The sequence below is a fragment of the Stegodyphus dumicola genome, chromosome 7, assembly GCF_044657685.1.
Source record: "Stegodyphus dumicola isolate Sdum_Otavi_A_Nest chromosome 7, ASM4465768v1".
Classification (NCBI taxonomy): domain Eukaryota; kingdom Metazoa; phylum Arthropoda; class Arachnida; order Araneae; family Eresidae; genus Stegodyphus; species Stegodyphus dumicola.
In genome coordinates this window covers 19,556,237-19,575,970 of record NC_140774.1, presented here as the reverse complement: position 1 = coordinate 19,575,970, position 19,734 = coordinate 19,556,237, and the positions used below count along the sequence as shown (strand labels likewise).

General features: G+C 33.7%; 1 protein-coding gene across 1 annotated transcript in view; it reads right to left on the bottom strand.

The window, feature by feature from the left end:
* Positions 1-456: 456 nt before the first annotated feature.
* The window catches only part of LOC146996111 (uncharacterized), a 194,797-nt gene continuing 175,519 nt past the window's right edge, over positions 457-19,734 (bottom strand). Inside the window, exons 4-5 of the mRNA XM_085821356.1 lie at positions 2,628-2,716; positions 457-607 (exon numbers count right to left, since the gene is read on the bottom strand). Of these exons, the coding sequence (XP_085677482.1) occupies positions 457-607; positions 2,628-2,716 (240 nt within the window). The remainder of the gene's footprint in view (positions 608-2,627; positions 2,717-19,734) is intronic.

The window sequence follows — 19,734 nt, the reverse complement described above, 5'->3', positions numbered from 1 at the left end:
CAGATTCTAATTTGAGTTAGAGTTTAGCAATATCATTCAATCTTTCGAATAAATGCTCACTATTAGCATGTGCTAATTGACGAACAACAGTCCTAGCATGAGACACATTTATGGGAAAATGCATCGATCTCTTAGGCATTATGCATGAGAACACGACAGAGACGTAAGGAAATAAACTTGGTAGAAACTAGCAAGATCGTCAGAAAGAGCAACCTTCACTCGTAAAGGCAAACTTCCAAGTTTTCATTACCATTGACAACTAAATAACGGTTCGAAAAATTTATAAAATAGAGGCAGTTAAACCCCTCGAAGAAAGACTTTCCCCACCATTCCCGAAAAGATTTCTGAAGGAAAGACAGCAGACACATGCCTGTACATTGAGAAGTCAGAAAGAAATCTTCCTTCTGAGATGAAAGAAGCAACAAGCTGGATTAACGACAGCATCAGAAAGTTTATTCATGAAACCTTTACGGCTATGGTCTCTATTCCAAATTCCAAGTCACCACCAGAAGTGTAGCTAGACCTTTTGCCGCCCGGGGCGTATCCTGATTTTCCCGCCTGATGCGGTCCCTGAAATTTACGTCCTTCTTGATGTACAAACAAATTACTATAACAATGTCAAAATAACATATAGGAAATAAATTTTTGCCCAATTTACTGCAATGCAGATACAATAGAAAGATTTCTGAAATGCAAAATATATACTTATAGTTCTTAAATACTCCTTAAATGCAAGATACAGATTTATAGTTCTAAAATACATTTAAAATGACTTTTATTTACAAACTTCTCACAAGTACTAGCGCTTACTACAACAGAGAGGAAAGATCGTGATAGTATTAGAATATTTGGAACTTTGTTCTGGAGATTTTATTCCAAAGTAAACTGTAAAAATTCAAAAGAACTGCCCTTTCACTTGTCTATTTCGTCTTCCCTGGCAATAATGGAGATAAAAAAACTCTGTGCCATAGCGAGGAATTTTTCTTTATTAATGTCAGCGTGATTATAATTTATTTAGTATTCGTAATTTTTATGCAAATGCTTTACCAGAATAAAACAAGGATATGTAGCAAGGATGTATGATTTCTTTGAATACTTCGAGTAAAAACTATTTTTTCCTCTTAAATTTAATTCGGTATGCAGTTCAGAATCTGATTATTTATTACGTGCTTCGATGATCCTTAAGATTTACAAGCTGGATTAATCCTATAAAATAATATTACCTCGAACATTGCCGCCGTCAAAAATATACCGCCAGGGTCGGGCCGTCCCTTTTACTTCTCTATAATTTCGCCACTGCTCAGAACTCAGAAAGCTCACTTTGGGTTCATGAGCCATTGAAATAGTCATCCTCTTCGCGGACATTGAAAAATGATAATCTATTTGACCAACAGATGGAGCCACACTAGCTGCAATTTCGTAGTAGCGCAGATTTCTAAGTTTGCCGGACATATTTCGCTCAGCAGCGCTCACTCGACACCGGCTTTTTGACTTAGAAAGATATGTTTTCTTCTTTGGGAATTTTATAATTCCCTTGCTGCAATAGTGCTTATGAACCGTACTTCTCTGACTGAGGTCTGATAAACACAGGATAGGATATACTTTCTGGCTTCTGTATCATGTGATGTGGTCGCCTCAAAACTATCAAAATTTATGAGCGTTGTGGAGAATTTCATCGTACGGATACCCCATAAATAACATTTACGATTTAGAACCAAATTATAATAATGGTAAAAGGTCATAGGAATTACTAAACAAATTTAAATAAAGCTGCAGATATAACTGCAGAAGTAGTTGCGTTTTCTAAGAGAAATGAAATCTCTTGAATAAACTCTAGGGGTGGAGAGTCTGAAATAATTTTTCATTTCTGAAGATGAAGTATAGTTTGAATAAAACAATAATTGTTTTTCAGTAATTTTTTAGACAAACAATTTACCTTTTATTTATTACTCAAGCATTCAGTTTTTTTTTTTTTTTTTTTGCTTTAGGTTACATTATATTATGCTACCAAGGCATTTTTTTCCTTCGAGGTGTGGCAGCCTGATATTTCTCCGAGATATCGTCATTACCAATGGCAATGGCATGGAATTTTTTATTTACCTTTCAGTTAAAAAAAAAAAAAAAAACTCTATTTTCCCTTTTATTGGATCGATTGACGAAATTTAATTCGCGTTTTTCATCTATCGAAAGCATGGCTTAGATTATATGTTGGATTTATATATAGCGTCGTTTTAGCATAAGCATTTTGACACGAAATCGGACTTTTTCAAATAATGACATACCGATTTTTTTTCGTGTTTCGATTCTACGACTCAAAATATAATTTACTATAAAGTTTGCAAAGTTATAATATTAGAATTATAAAATTAAATCGTAATATTAAATTTTGCCTAACTAATAAATTTTATTTGGTGAGAAATTTAAAAATTTTTCTTGGAGCGTCTTTTCAGTTTGCGTCAAGAATAATTCACTTGGCGAAATTCTTAATTTATGGTAATCTATTTTCCTTTCTCTTTTATTCTGCACGAGCGGATAAAAAAGTGACTGATTGACTGACAGGTAGGGTATAGCAGAGAATGCTGTGAAAAGTGCGGCGTGTCCGGTTGAGATGAAAAAGTTGCCAATACGGCGCATCACATGAAATTATCCTAACATAAGAAGCAGGTCTGAACTGTGGGGTAACCGAAACATCGCAGGTGTGAGAAACAACAAGGCACTGTAAAGAAAAATAAGCAAAACAAGAAAATACAATGCAATACAGTCATGATATGATAGGTAAGCATTGCGAAAATTCAAAGTAAAACAGTGCAGTAATAACAGCTGAGAATTAAGTGAAAGTGAATTAGATGTGCAAATCAGGTGGGAAAGTTGGAGTCATAGACAAGGTATGCCGCCACGGGGCGAAAATTCCTCTCCTCTTTCAAAATCTCGTACGTGAAGACGTTAAAAAAATTCATATATTCACAATTCATAGCTTTTAGAAAAAATACCCTGTTGAGTTTTCTTAGATGATCTTCGATTGTATCCAGGTTTAAGTCTCTGTGAAGAGTAGCATTACTCACATAGGAGTGGACATTCGAAATCAGACGAAGCAACTTATTCTGGGTGACCTGTAATATTTTAAAGTCCTTGTGGGAGGCTGTTGCCCAGGCCGGTGACGTATAAGTGGTGATGGAACGGATGGTCGTAATGTACACTAGTCTTTTCTTGCATAGATCAAGATGTGAGTAATTCCCCAGCAGCGGTCACAGACTTGTTGATCACTCCGAAAGTTTTCCATTTAATGTTCATAATGTGATCAGTCCAACCAAGTTTTTCATTAAACATGACTACCAGGTACTTAGCCTTACAGACCTGAGGAATTTCTCGTTAAAAAAAACCACTTATTTCTAAGAGGAGTTTGTGAGCGTCGAATAATTAGTAGCTGGGACTTGCTGGCATTAATGGAGATATGTCCTCTGGTACACCCTTTCTCAATACAGGGCATAATATCCTGGAGCTACTTTACTGCGTGGTTCGCATTTGCGGATGATACAGCCAAAGCTGTATCGTCCGCCCGACATCCTAAGAAGTGATTTGAGTTGATGTGCGCTCTAGAAAAATCCGCTACATAAAACAGATAGAGGATGGGTCCCAAAATGCATCCCTGTGGGACTCCAGCCTTGATGGATCTGATGCTAGAAGTGTCATCACCTATGGCAACCGTAAACTTCCTGTTGTTGATAAAGGACACAATTAGCTGTATCAGTTCCCTGTCGAGTTGAAACTTAATTAACTTGTAAATAAGCCCCTCATGCCAGAAGCTGTCGAACGCTGGATAAAAATGTGCATCATTCATTCTTTTGAAATAATTTTAACAAAGTGCGTAAACCACATTTGGCGTTATTACAGCTTATAACAACTATGTCAAAGTTCAAAATGCGCCAATACATTAAATTCACGTATATCTTGGGAAATTTCGAATAAAGAACTCTAACGTTTTGCAGGTATGCCTAGAAACACTTCTAAAAGTGTAAAATTTTTTATGTGACGGTAAAAATTTTATAAACTGTAATTCAAAATGTTTTCGAAAAATTTATAAAAATTAAATTTTAAAAAATAGGGCCAGGAAATGTCTGCGAATTTTACTTGGACTGAACCTTAATTTCGAAATGTGAAAGGAAGAATAAAATAATTTTAATAGAAAAGAGAGATTAATAAATATATACCAAAATCAATTAACATTGAGGAGCTAAAATTTTGAGAGCAAATTTTTAAGAAAAACTACTCTACTTTGGCATCATTTGAGCCGTAGAATAGAAATGTGCAAAAACACGTATACGCCATTTCAGAAAAATTCCGATTTTGTGTCAGAATACCTACGTCAGAACAATTCTATGTATAAATCTAATATATATCCTAGTTCGAGCTTTCTAGCCATGAATTAAATTTCATCAATCGGTTCAAAAGAACAGAAGATATAGAATTGTCCTTTTTTGCAAGGTGTAGTTATAAGGTTTATTTTAGCTTAAAAAACTTGTTATTTATGTCAAAATTTTCCTGCTTATGCAAATTATCCTGCACTTCTATTACTCCGCCTTAACTGAAATTAAATTTGTAGTCATGGGATAGCAGAATTAGGCTTTTAGGCACGAAACTTAAACCTTGATTTGTAATTTGAGTTACTGTTGTCTATTTCACTCGCAGGAAGTGAAAGTTAATTTTGCTAAATATTTTACTTTTTATAACTTCAAGCTAAAGTTCAAATACAATGTTGTTGCTGTTTTACATAGACGAAATTACTTGGTTGTGTGGTATTGAAAGTTAAAGACGGGATCATAATTCTTTCGGTAAGCTAAGGAAGTTAGAGTAGACATTAGATTAATTCAAGCAGAGGTTAACTTTATATATCGATTAAATTCTATAAAAAAATTAAATGTATTGGCCATCAGACCTTGAACCTTACTGAGCATGTCTGAAATGCATTAAACCATCGAACAGTAGAACGCAAAATGCCTGCTTGGAAATTCCAAAGTTTAAAAAAGGCGCTTTTTGAAATAATGGAGGTATAATATGATTAATGGAGATAATTTTTGCGATAATGGAGGTAATAATAACGGATAATAATAGTAGCATAAGGTTTTTGCAATAACGCGATGGAAATATTTTTTTTTAAACATTTTAAAATTTCCATGAATTTGGCTTTAAATACGATATTTTGAGATAAAACGGTAGGCAAGCATGCTAATTTATGTTAAATTAGGCTTTTGTACAAATTGTTTTTAATTATTCAGCTAAAGTTTTTGTCAATATCCTTTACTTTTGATCACCAGTGTACAAGTTCTCTTTCAGTAGTCATGAATCGATTTATTAGAACAGAAAATCCACATTGAAAGAGATGGGTTTTTCAAAAATCTTTCACTCATAAGGACCACTGGAAAATTGCTTGATCCTATTCCAGTTTCCCTTCCTAACATAGATTGCATTACAAAAGGTGTCTCTTTCGGTGTAGTTAAAATTTTGTCGAATGCATTCAGAATTGTCTGCGCGTTTATACAACTCTACGACGGCCAAATGAATCAGTATTTTTCTAATCCTGTAAATGTTGCGTTTTTGTTGATATAGTCAATTTGTGGAGAAAACAAACATACAGTTGTTATTTTCAGCCAATGGTGGCCACCTAACGAGAACATTATCCAATGACAGGATGTCTGGTATGTTGGCCTTCAAGTCACCAAGGAAGCAGTAAAAAATATATATGTTAGTTTTAATTTCTGTAAAGTTAATTGTAATAATGTAAGAAATAAGCCGGAAAATAAAATGTAAGAAACAAAACAAAAGCCGCTCTGACGATTGCTCGGTCTTCACGTTCTGTCGTTTCTCTAGGCCTACCTTCTTGACGCTGTGTGCGGCCATGGTCCACCCATCCCTGCCAACATCATCTAATAGGGGCATCGCTCCTGTTAAAATGTCGAGCTATTCACCGATAAGACCAACCGGCTTCTTTGAGGCCAACTACACGACCTCTCTCAAATTCTGACATCTACGCATATCGTTCGCGCACCTGTATGCGAGGCATAGTTACTGTCTACCAAGAGTTGCGCAGATCAGATGCGCTGTAGCGACAACCGTTCATTCATTGGCAACCAAAATGTAAAATTTTGCATTTTCCGTCGAAAATTGTATGCATATCAATTTGTGTCTAATTTGCTTTATATCTTCTCGATGCATCGTGGTGCGTCTTTTTTTTTTTTTTTTTTTTTTTTTTGTCTAAGAGTGTATATATATTTAAATTCCGATATCATGTACATTTCGCAAATGGAACAGTTCTATATCTCCCGTTCTTCTGGGCCGATTGACGAAATTAAACTTGCGTTTTTCATGTCTCGAAAGCGCGACTTAGGATATGTATTAGATTTATATGTAGCATTGTTCTAATGTAGGTATTTTGACAGAAAATCGGACTTTTTCTGAAATAACATACCATGTTTTTTCGTATTTCGATTCTACGACTCCAATTACGCCAAACTGCCAAGTTTTGTAAAAATCGCACGAGCAGTTTTTAAAAAATTATCTCTCAAAATTTTGGCTCCTCAATGTTAATTGAGTTTGGTTCATATTTATTAATCAATTTTTTCATTAAACTTATTTGCTTCTTCCTTTCACATTTGGGCCCATCAGCGGCCGAGCGGTAAAATCGTTGAACACTGGTAGTTCGGTCCGAGGTTCGAATCCCGTGAACGTACCGGCTGTATGGGCGTTTTCATAGTTTTCCCCACGTGTAACGTGTATACTAGCCAGTTTTCCTTAGAAAGTCCTCCACGAAGGCATCCCTCCCCTTAGGCAGATAGCCCTAGTGTGCTTTGCCGTATTCTCAATACACCACTACCACACACCACCTTTCACATTTCGAAATTTAGGTTCATTCCAAATAACAACATTGATCCATTTTTTATGATTTATTTTCATGTAATTTTATAAATTTTTCGGAAAAAAATTTCAATAATAATCTATAAAATGTTTACCATCATCTTATAGTAGTAAAAGTTTCTAAGAATACCTGCAAAAAATTGCAGTTTTGTATTCAAAATTTCCGAAGATATATGTGAATTTATAAATTTTCGCATTTAGAAATTTGCCATATTTGTCGAAAGCGATAAAACATCCAATGTTAGACACTTTGCTAAAATTATTTGGAAGTAGGAACGATGGGAATTTTTTCCGCTCATGCACATTGTAAAAAGGTAGGAACGAGGTGCCTTTTTTTGCGTCTCGGCATATGGAAGGGAAGAAAAATTGTTGCCATTTTATTAAGAAGTTCGCCAAGTTAATTATTCTTGGCGCAAACTGAAAAAATTGCGCCAATATAAACTTTCGTAATTTCTTCGTAAATTTCGCACCAAATTTTACAAAATTTAATATCTAGGCATAATGTGAGTCTTAGAATCGAAATAGGAAAAATAAATTGCTATGTTATTTCATTCAAGTCCGATTTTGTGTCAAAATACCTATGTTAGAACAATGCTATATATAAATCTAATATATATTCTAAGTCGCACTTTGGAGACATGAAAAACAAGCTCGCCATTGGACAACTAATAACACGTGATAACAAATTCATTCTACGAGTATAAATGAAAAACTTAAGTATTATACTGGAAAAGCCGAAGGACTTAATATAAATAGTTATACAAGCTTTAGAACTTTGTTTATTTCTTATTTTAATCTATTATTATTATTTATTTACTTGGAATTACTTTATAAACAACAAAAATTGCACGTAGTGAAAATTTCGACATGCCTTAGCCAATCAGAACATCGCACCAAGTCACGTGCCTTAGACTGAGATTCTCACACAGTATACGATTACGATTCATTCTTCTGGCTGCTGTCTAACGGAATGCCACGTAAATTTCATTGCTTTTCAATTGTAATTATAAATTATTGCTTTTGAGAAATGTGTATCTCAAATAGTTGGTAAATATTCTTATAAGTTCTATAAAGATTGCCATCATTGAAATAATTGCTGTCAAGAATGCCATTACAATAATTGCTCACAAATTAATGACTCTTCACTTCTTAGATTTTCGCCCTCGGGTTTGGTACACTGTCATATAGATTGAATTCATTATGTTAAAGACCACTGGCATAATGTTAAATTGACTGGTTAAAGCTCATTGTAGTTGTAGGTCAGAAGTAAAGGAAAGATCAAACATCAATCATGTACCTAGCTGAAAGCAAACCACAGTTACTGAAAAACTGGCCATACTAAATATTTTAGTAACTTTATGCAGTATTGGCGTAAGATGATATATAAATAGAAACTCGATTTCTAATATTTCTAAATCTATGAAGCAGATAATCTATAGCAGAAATGTTTCTTACCATTCTAATTAAAATCTATTGTTACAAAACTAATCGCACGGAAAGATTTAGCGACTCTGCATGCAATATTCTCGTCTGATAATAAATATATTAAGTAGGAAATCGATTTCTAATATTTTTCACCAGTTAAAGTTCATTTGGTATGATGCCATATTAAGTAATGTTTCGCTCTTCATATAATGACTTTATTAGATAAAATGGACACATATAAGAAAATAAATTTAGAAACAGCATTATTCTTTCTTTACTTTTGATTAGCCTTTTTTAACTTGCTGTTGACCTTTTAATCATGCGCAACAGACGATTACGAATAAACGTTTGTGCATTTCCACTCGCAGAAATATCGGTTGGATAGCATAAGTTATGTATGCTTCTCAGAAATTTTAGAATACTTAAACTCAAATCCACCACTAAGTTCTAACTCTCACTTCTAAATTAAGTGAAGACCTTTTATTTACAGTTTTTACTTTTTTGCACAAAGTTATAAGATGTTTTCTCCCTCCTTCCAGCATGTCCTTCGTGGTCCAGGTTTCGAGTTCAGGTGATGGCACTGCACACTTTTCACGTCTCTTGCTTCAGAAAAACGTAATGAATCTACAAAGTAGATCAAGTATTATAATCGAGAAAAGCTTAGAAATTTGCATTTCAACGGAAATATCTATTTTCCCCTTTTTCGAATCCATTTTGACTATTCTATGCAATGTCTATATATACCATCAGAATAAAGGACACTTTTGTTTTTTCCGAAACAAATTGTAAAATGGATTTAAAGTATATTTTTTTCGTGGTACGTACAGATATATCTCGAAAAAATCAAAACCGGTTAACCTGACAAACGAAATCTAAATTACGAACGAATCACTATAAAGATTATAACTGAATTATAACGAAATCTAACTATAATTGGGGTCTTCTGGATTTAAACTTATATTTGGTTAAGTTTTATACTCCTTACGAAAAAATAAAATTCTAAGAAATCCGTACAAAGTATTGACCGTAATACCGTATTTACGCGAATCTAATGCGCATCGTTTTTGGCCAAATGTAGTATTCAAAATTGGGGTGCGCATTAGATTCGATGGCGCATTAGATTCGAGTGCAAAGTTCGCCGATGACGTCAACCAAATTTCTCGACTACATTTACCGTTACATTTATCGTTGACACATTATTGCATAGAGGATACAAACAGCAGAGTACGTAGTCACGAAATGGAGGGCAAACAGAGAAGAATGTCATATGACGCTATTTTCAAACATAAAGTAATTCTTTATGCTGAAAAAAATGGCAATAGAAAGGCAGGGAGAGAATTCAACGTAGCTGAGAGCAATGTTCGCTTGTGGCGGCAACAGAAATTGGCACTGTTTGCAACTAAAGCTAGTAGAAAGAAATTCACTGGCCCTCGCAAAGGAAGACACCCTAAAATTGAAGAAAAAGTTTTGGAATTTGTACGCGAAAGGAGGAAGAATGGACAACCTGTGACTAGTGACACCATAAGAAATAAAGCAAAAGAGGAGGCTGAAGTTCTTGGAATACCGAAACAAGAGTTTAAGGCTAGCCGTGGATGGGTGGATCGGTTTATGAAGCGGATGGGTTTATCTCTAAGACGCCGTACAACAATATGCCAAAAGCTTCCTGCAGATTTTGAGGGAAAACTGCTAACATTTCAGCGGTATGTCATCACACTTCGGAAGGAAAAGAATTTTTCAATGGGGCAAATTGGCAACGCTGACGAGACGGCAATTTGGTTTGATATGCCTCGTAACTACACCATTACGGAGAAGGGGACTAAGGAAGGTATCATCAAAACTTCGGGATGTGAAAAACAACGCGTAACAGTGATGCTGGCAATAACAGCAGACGGGTGCAAACTTCTCCCTTTCTTAATCCTAAAACGGAAAACATGCCCTAAAACCCCTAAGAATGAAAAGCTGTTCCCAGATGATGTCCTGATTCGAAACCAAGAGAAGGGGTGGATGACGGAATCATTAATGCTTGATTGGCTCCGAAATGTATGGAAACGCCGTCCCGGTGGGCTCTCTAATCCACCATCAATGCTTTGTCTGAACGCATTTCGTGGTCATCTCACCGACGACGTAAAAAAGAAGATGCACAGCCTAGGCAGTGATCTTGTTATCATTCCTGGAGGGATGACGTCTGTGTTACAACCCTTGGACGTTAGTATAAATAAACTTTTTTAAGGGGTACGTTCAGGCGGAGTACGAAAAATGGTTTTGTGAGCCAAACCGTGTATTGACCCCGACAGGAAAAATTAAGCGTGCTGCACCGCACATTGTTGCACACTGGGTTTCTGCTGCCTGGAAAAGCATCGAAGCACCAATGACTGTGAAATCTTTCAAGAAATGCTGCATTTCAAATGCATTGAATGGCAGTGACGATGACGTGCTCTGGAACGCCGAGGATGAGGATGACGATGATGAGGAAAGAAGAAATGAATCTGCTTCTGACGAAGAGTGCTGCGAGGATTCCAGTGATGAAAACATTAGTGAATAAAGACGTTTACTATTAATCACTGATAGTAGAAACTGTTAGCTAGATAGAAATGTTACGATTTATTTCATGTTCATATTTTACGATAGATACCGTATATACGGTAGTGCTAATTAACAATGATTGTTTCACATGACAATAGCCCACTAATAGGTTAATTCTATGCTCTGCTGCTTTATGTATAAATCCATCGTTGTATAAAATATATTATCTAAATTTAAATAAAATTATCATACCATTGATTGATAGTTTATATACAAATCCATTGTTGTATAAAATAAGATTCAATAAATTCCTCATATCATTGATGCGCATTACATTCGCCGACAAACAATTTTTTTATTATTTAAAGCTTTAAAATGGGGATGCGCATTAGATTCGATGGCGCATTAGATTCGCATAAATACGGTATGTAACTTCAAAAATTTTAATTTTTGAGATCCTTTCAACTTGTGTAGAGGGATCGTTAAGGGATCATTAATTAAGTTGGAATAATTCGAAGAAATAATTTTAAATGAAGTGCAGTACTAAATATGCATAATAATTACAAGGAAGTTATGTGGTGTCTAATCATATATTTTTATTGGTTTTAAAAGCTACTTTAAAGTAATTTCCCTAGCTTTATTCTTTTGCTGGAGAACTTACCACAAAAAGTTCAAAAGTCTGTTTTCCAAAACTAACCACAAATGTTATTCAATAATTAGAAAACAAGTTTATCACATCAACGTTGTGTTATGTTGTGACTCATCTCACTTGTCCGACAGAAACATCAGAACAAGCCCACGAACATCATCGTGGCAAGGAGAGCAAGAATGCCCCTGTCGTTGGCAAGAGCCATGAGCACCATACAGTTGACAGTACGACTTCGCTCAGTCCCTCCCCCCCGAATTTTGAAGGAGAGCACCCCGGGGATACGGGTCCGAGGGTCTCACATCCCTCTTACCCTACCACCAACCTCTCGAGAGGACTTTCGGCCCGCAGCAGATTTAGAGTGTCCCCATGCCGCACAGACGCTATATATTTATAAACATCCATGGGTTCTCCAAGATTAGATCCCGAAACCTTCGATATTGCAATAGGCTATCCTAACCACTATACCGTCACATCAAAGCATTTGTATAATTCTTTAATTTTTAAATATTTATAGGATTGATACAATTTGGTTGGGTTTCATTATTTGGATTTTTGAGAAAGCAAGTAAGGATTTTTAACAGAAACTGTCTTTTACTTACATTATAGAAGGAAAAATTCAAGAAAAAAAACCATGTGACCAGCTCATTTGTCGGACTCGAACCGGATCGGACTGCCAGTATTCAGCAATTTCAACTACTTGGCTAGTGATGGGGTAATTTCCAAAGCGATATGGCTTAACCTGTCCTAAAATAAAATGTAAAGAAGAGAAATAACTGAAATAATAAAATAGTAACTAAGCAACTATGAGGAAAAATTAATTAACTATGCCAATTTACCTTAAATTAGGGGGAAAACCTATCTAGAGCCTAATTGCTATTCTCTAACTTTGTAGAGGAACGAACTGTAATGAAACTATATTTGAAATTCAGCAGAAGTTCTTCGATAGAAAAGTGCACTGAGATTATTAACATGTTTATTTATTGCTACATTATACTGGTCCACTTCGTCTATTACTTTAATTTCCAAAATGGGAAAAATAACAATTAATATTATCTATAATTTATTACATTTAACTGATGTTATCAAAAATAATTGTAGCAATGATAAAAACACTGATAAATAAATAGAAATGAGAAAAGTTTTGCAACGGGCGAACATCCTCAGCCAAACAAAACCATAAAAAATCTCCGATGCGTAGAGAACGGTCTAGTTATGAGAGCGCTGAACGATTCTTATTTCTCACAGACACGTGTATGCCATAGCCGGTCACTACGTTGATTCTGACGTATGCATGATTTATTATTGCAACAGGAAGGAATATTGCAGGAAGCGAGAGACTTTAGAGGTCCCGAGCGGATTTCTTCAGGTGTTTTCTTTATTTATTTCTTGCGGTATTCGTATGCAGTTATGTTAGTTTGCGGGCAAAAAATAGGTCTTCGTCTGATGCAGTAGTAAACACATTTTTTGGTAAAAAAAATCTATTGGAAGCTAAGTTACTGAAATTACATACTCTTTTTTGAATCATTCTTTTCTTAAATAATATTTTTTCCGTTGTTTTATATTCGTCTGCTGGACGGCTATCTTTATTTAAAAGTAATCAATCTTACTTAAAATCCGTTTTTGATCTTAAATTAATTTACATACAAATAATTTAATTTGTTATAAAAGAATGAGCTACAACCCTGGACTAAAATGATTATGCAGATATCCGTTAATTAACCAATTATTGTGATTTAAACATTTATTAAGATGGCTACACTTTCCTCAGATGAGGAAGAAGATGAGGAAACCCCCTACTTCATTAATCAAGGAAATGTTTCAAAATGAATGTATATCAGAAACGTTGCAGAGAAATATTATCTTAACAAATTTCAAACAAACAATAATAGCATTGTATGGAAGACCCAATAATGTCAAAATTCCGAAACATCCTGAGGATGAAACAGAAGCAAAGTTCTTTGGACAGATTTATAGCAAAGGACAGACGTAGTGATCCTCAGTTAAGTCCAAGTAAGGATCTGACAGAAGAAAAGAGACAGAAACTAGATAAACAAATTTGGTAAATTTTCTTTTATGCATAGCATAGTATTTGTATTTTAGTACTGAGCAGTGTTATAATGATAACAATAAGGTATTTTTATTAGATTAACTATTTTCCCTTTATTTCCCCTTGGAAAAGTTCGTTCGTTATTATGAAGTTTAGTATAAGTTCAAAGATTTGGAACGGGTTATTGACTTATACCGAAGTATCACTCTATTTAAATATATGCCTTTTGAAGATTCCGAAAGTAGCGTTAGATGAGCTTTACCTTCGTGTTAATAAGTTTTAATTAAATTTTACTTATACGCGTTGTGGGAATTTTAAACTTCTAATTAAATACGACAACGATATATGTTTCGAAGCGCAAAAAAGTTAGACAAGTGGTTAAGATTCAATTAAGTTCAAAACTACGACTTAAAGTTCCGATAATGGTAATTTGTTTCAAATGGCCAGACACTTGCAGCTTGATTTATTTATATATTTTAATAAGCAATATTCATCAGTGAATTATCTGCCATATCACTGAGAACGTTTCCCACAGGAGGCGACCGAGAGATTCCATCACAGCTTTCAAAGAGCAGAACCATTTTTATTTTACTGGCAGGGTAACTTAACAGCCTGTAACTGTTAACTGACTGTACGAACAACATACACTACGAGCAGTGGAATCTTTTACTAATACTAGGGGCTACCAAACATTTTCTTGCATCGATTCCTTTTAAAACAATAATTTTCTTCATCAACGTCATTTCACTTTTCTCTATAATAACAGCATACAACATAATCATGCTATAAATCATTGCATATAAATAATTAAGAATAATAATTCGACTAAGAATACGAAGAAATGTTTTGAAAAAAAGTTTATTAGATTTATTTTTCTATTGTTATTATTTTGAATTAAAAAAATTATAAACAAACTCTCAGAAACAAAATCACAGATTCTAATTCGATTTTATTCGATGAGATGACGACTGCTTTTGATGTATTGTTGCAATGGCATAAATTGCATAACTTAATTTTTAATCATTTCGGTTAAAAATATTCGATAACGTTGGTTCAGTAACAATTTTTATTTCAGACATATATTTTCAATTCCAAAACTTAGCGTACGGATATGTTTTGAATACTTCTTTGTTTGATATAAGTTTATAACGATGAATAGTAAATTATAAATTTTATAAATAAGTTTTTTTTTAGCAATGTGATCGTGATAATGCCGATCAGTTGCAGTGCACATTCGGCTATCGACCTAATCGACCCCTTGATCGTCAAAGCCCTTTAAAATTTCATCGACACCCAGGGGGTCAATACAACCGCGTTGGGAACGCCTGAGGCATTTTCTTTCTTCTAACCGCATGACTTCGTGGTATAACTGGAAGTACGTTCTACTAGAAATCGCGAGGTACAAGTACTGGAGAGGACACTGCAAGATGTTGGAGTCTTTTGCTCCAAAATAAAATGTGTAGTGGTTTCCACAATGGCCCTAGTGGTGGAGGACAATTCATCACCATCCGGATTTAGCAAGTGGGTTGCCTCTTCCAGAAAACGCTCTTTAAGTGGAGAAGAATGTGAGATATTTTCTTTCTGCTTATCACGTGCTTCGTGGCGTAATAGAAAGAACATTCGTCCAGCAGTCACCAGGGTCAGAAGTCTAATATCAATGAGAGATTGCACCTCTTTCTCGTCTCCCGCTTTAAAATAAAATGCCTAATAGTCTCTTGGCCTTGTTTTAGATGATAACTCAAGCATAAGTGGTGCCTAAGGACTTTGTCGTTAACTAATTCTACCCAGTAAGTGTGTACGTCCGAGTCCGGACGTATTACCGTACAACCATAGTATTGACACAATACATGATGTATCCGAATGTCTCCCATCTCTCGTCCGCTACCACTAAACCTCTCCAACGAATTTTCCGCTCTTCGCTATTTTTTTTTTAAGTGCCTCCATGTAGAACCCAGAATATATGCTGTATGATCATCGAAGACGTTTACGGGACTCCAATCCGGGTCCAACCATACACGACAGATGGAAACTTAAAATTTAATACATACTTGTGCTATATACACATTATTTTTGGATTTCTTATTCATCAAGATGGTGGGTTTTTTTATCAGTAGAACAAAATATGTTTTTCTAGGATATGTGCCAAGAGGACAAGGTCAAATACTGAAAATACTTTTACAGCATCTCACGTCATGTTGATGTGATATGATAGTTACATCAAAATAGTCTTATTTTATTCAGGTATATATTTCACTTCATGGTCAAGGTTAAGAGAAAGATTATCGAATGGAATAGGAAACCAAACAAATTTCCTATACGATCCTGAAAGAAAAAGAAACATTCCTCACATAACCATTAGTAATCCATTAGTATCTTTACCCATTAGTATTGTTGATACCCATTAGTATGAATACGTGGTTTGCCTTACATTACACTAAATATGTGGTGTACCATTAACAAAATGTACGAGAGAACAAACCGTCTGATTTTCATCTTAATTTTGTGCTTATGTTTCTTCGCTATATAATACGAAATATCAGATGTGTACACCACATGACTTCCTTGCGCGGAATATTAAATTATGCATATTTTTTGCTGCATTTCATATAAACTTATTTTCTCGAATTTCTTAGAGATCTAGTTCGCATTCAATTAACTCAGTTCTCACTTCGCGGCAAGGAAAAAATACATAAAACCTCAAAATAACTTTATCAAAAATTAAAAAATATAGAAAAATATAAAACACCAAATAGAGTTAAAACAATTAAAAAACACGTTTTACAAATAAAAGTAACTGTTTTTACAGCTAAAGATATCCGGATATCATCATCAATTTAGATCCTAAATATAAACATCATAGCGGATGTAAAAAATATAATTTAGACACCATATGACTTCCTTGTAAGACCTTTTAAATTATACACATTTAAGCTACGTATTATTTAAACTTATTTCCTTAGAGATATATTTCTCATTCAATTAATCCAGCTCTTACTTCGCGGCAAGGCAAAAATATATAAAAACTCAAACAATCGGTTATTAAAAAATTGTAAAATACAGAAAAGCATGAAACATTCAACACAGTTAAAATTTTCCTCAAATTTCATTAGAGATATATTTCTCATTTAATTTAATTAGTTCTTATTTTGCGAAAAGCGAAAATACATGAAAACTCAAAACGTCTTCATAAAAATTCCTAAAACACAAAAAAACATAAAACACTAAATGCAGCTAAAATTATTAAAAAATATTTTTTTTACAATTAAAATTATAGTTTCTATGCAAAAACAAGCAACTTGGCCAGCGGATAAAGGAGGCAGATTTTTCGATGCGCAAAACTGAAAGTTTACTTTTGTTCCTAATCGGCAAAAGAATACTGAAGTTGGAGCACAAACTGAATATACTTCAAATTTGAATTAAGTAAAGATATACTTCATAAATATAGTTTATTATTTTTCTTTTAAAAACAGAATGTCGAAATAAATACATGTTCTACATTTGAGGGATCGAAAAAATTCATTATATTGCATTTTCGGACATAAATTTTGGAAGTACATTATTTTACATCTTCAGCATTCGAATCTGTGACCAGCCAATACGGCAACCAACAATACCAACCACTATACGATCAGGGCGGCTCAACTATTTCTAATTTGCGAGTAGTAGTTGTTCGGTTTATTAGCCCCAAAGTTCTATTAGTCTCGAAACACAATTTTGCTTTGACTAACTTTAAATGTCATGCACTGTAAATGTTTTTCTTTTCATTCTAGTCTGTTGCCATTCGGCAAAATGTAAGATATTTATCTTTCAAACTGAATCCAAAAATGAATTATTTGAAAGCCATAAATGATGTTCTTTAGAATAATTATTTTAACTTTTTAATCGGATGGATTAAAAAAAAATGCATTTAAATCACGATTAATCCAAGTAAAAATCATTGAATATTTTTATAGAATTCTATTTTTTTTCACTTTATACAGAAGCTGTATAGCATTCCCATGTGACTCTAAACGTACATTCATCAAGTTTACTCTAAAATATCTACTCGAGACATCATCATTGATAATCTCTACCCATAAACCCCAATAAAATTCAAATGAGTCTTTTTGAATAGTCATTAAAATCTGTTTTTTTTTTTTTTTTTTTTGCTTTTATATTGCATTTACTATTGAAATGATAATCTATTAATTACTGCCGGTTAGCAAGATAATTCAAAACTGGCTCTGAAAATGCTAAAATAATTGCACGAACTGATAAAGAAAAAGAGATGATATGTCAACATCAATCGAATTTACATAAGAAAGCATTGCAGGCTATAAGTAAAACCCTTGATCTGAAAGATACTGATCAAAAAAAGCCACCAGCAGTTTTACGAAATTCAGAATAGAATTAAAAATCTGTTGTTGAACAATATAACTGTTTGCAGAAGATTAAATTTCATAAAAAACGTAAATATAATTTTTTTTAAAACACTGAAAAATGAATTTAGAAAATGCGTAAATAGTTTATTTTTAACCTGGCTTATTAATTATTGTTTGAAGAATGTAGATGATTCAGCTATAACACAACATTATCGACGTATTATATAGTAGGTATATCTTAACTGGTGCAGAACGTGTACACTTATTCTATAATTACGAGCAAAAGTTTAAATAGTTATAGCGTTACAATTTTTTATACACACAATGCGTTAGCTGAGAAGTGTAAGAAGAGTTAAGATTATACTATTGATATTAGATTAAAACTGTAAATTTAATGTATTTATCACTGGTGGGACGTAGGGCTATTTTTATTGGGCTAGAAGTCAGCTACCTTTAAATAATTCAAAATATTAAAAATTGTTCACACTTTTTTACTAAAATTTGATTTCTCATAAGCATTAAAACAAATCCCATCTGAAAATATGCTCTACTTTTAAAAAATAATTCTCAGCCTTTTTCATTTAAAGGACTAGGTGATTTGTTTACATTTTCATTTCAGCATTCCTTGTATTAAATCCCTTAATCTAAACATAAAATGGTTTTTTATACTATTTTATGCAAATATGTAGGTACGCATGATAAAAAAATTAACTTATTAGCGGATGTATCTATAGTTTAAAAATAATTTTAAGGAAGTAACGCACTTGAAAGATTCCAAGGAAATTTACTTTTCAATTAAGATTTCATAAACATGTAATTTTTCTGATTTTATGCAGGATTTCTCTGAATTGGTTGCTTAGAATTTCAAGAAATGTTGATTAATTCTGCAAACAATGTATCTGTAAAACACGGACACTTATTGTGCTGTTGATACAACTTTCAAACTATAATTAAATTTGAAATCGCATGGAAATTTCGAATCTTTATTCTCATAGTTTCAATTAGAATATGTAGATTGTGTTTGCAATTTTGATTAAATATATACCTACTCGTGTATTTTTCCCTCTAGGTTTTTTAGAGCAAGATTATGTAATTTTCAAAAATACTCCTGAGAATTTTCCTCTTAAGAGTTCGGAAAGCGTGCTCCTCTACATATTAAAAGAGATTTGTCCACGTTCAATTCTGCAGTGATTGTCTTTGCCTTTCTAACTGATTTGATCGTGGATTCTGTGTGCATGGACTCTGAATGATGACGTAACAATAGCGAAGAACTTCAAGTAAACCGTAATATCTAATACTGTTAATGGGTCTGAATATCATTGCATGCCGGAAGACAGGCTGAATGTTGAGAAAGACGGTGACATGGCTGACAACAGCGACCACTTGCCAGCTGCAGGAAGCAGCGCAGACAACAATTTCAACTCAACTAAATTATTTGAGGTCGAAAGAATAGCAATGGGCAGCAATAAAAGCGGGGGGATATTCAGGATGTAGGGAAACGAAGATATATTATGAGATATTGTAGTGTTGATATTCTTATGTATTCTTATTGCAATGCAGTTTTCTTTCAAATAAACAAATATAGTTACCAGTCCATGAACACTTTTCATTTGTTTTGTTCTTGTAACAGAGTCCTTCTGAAATTAAATTAGTTGAATAATTTTCCTATCTCAATTTTTCGTAAGCTAAAATTAGTAAAAAAAAGATACATAATTAAAATTAGTAAAAAATACGGTAGTTACATATACTTACAAATTTCAACTTATAAGTATATTTTTATATTTTTTAATATGAAGAAAATAATGTGTATTTACATTATT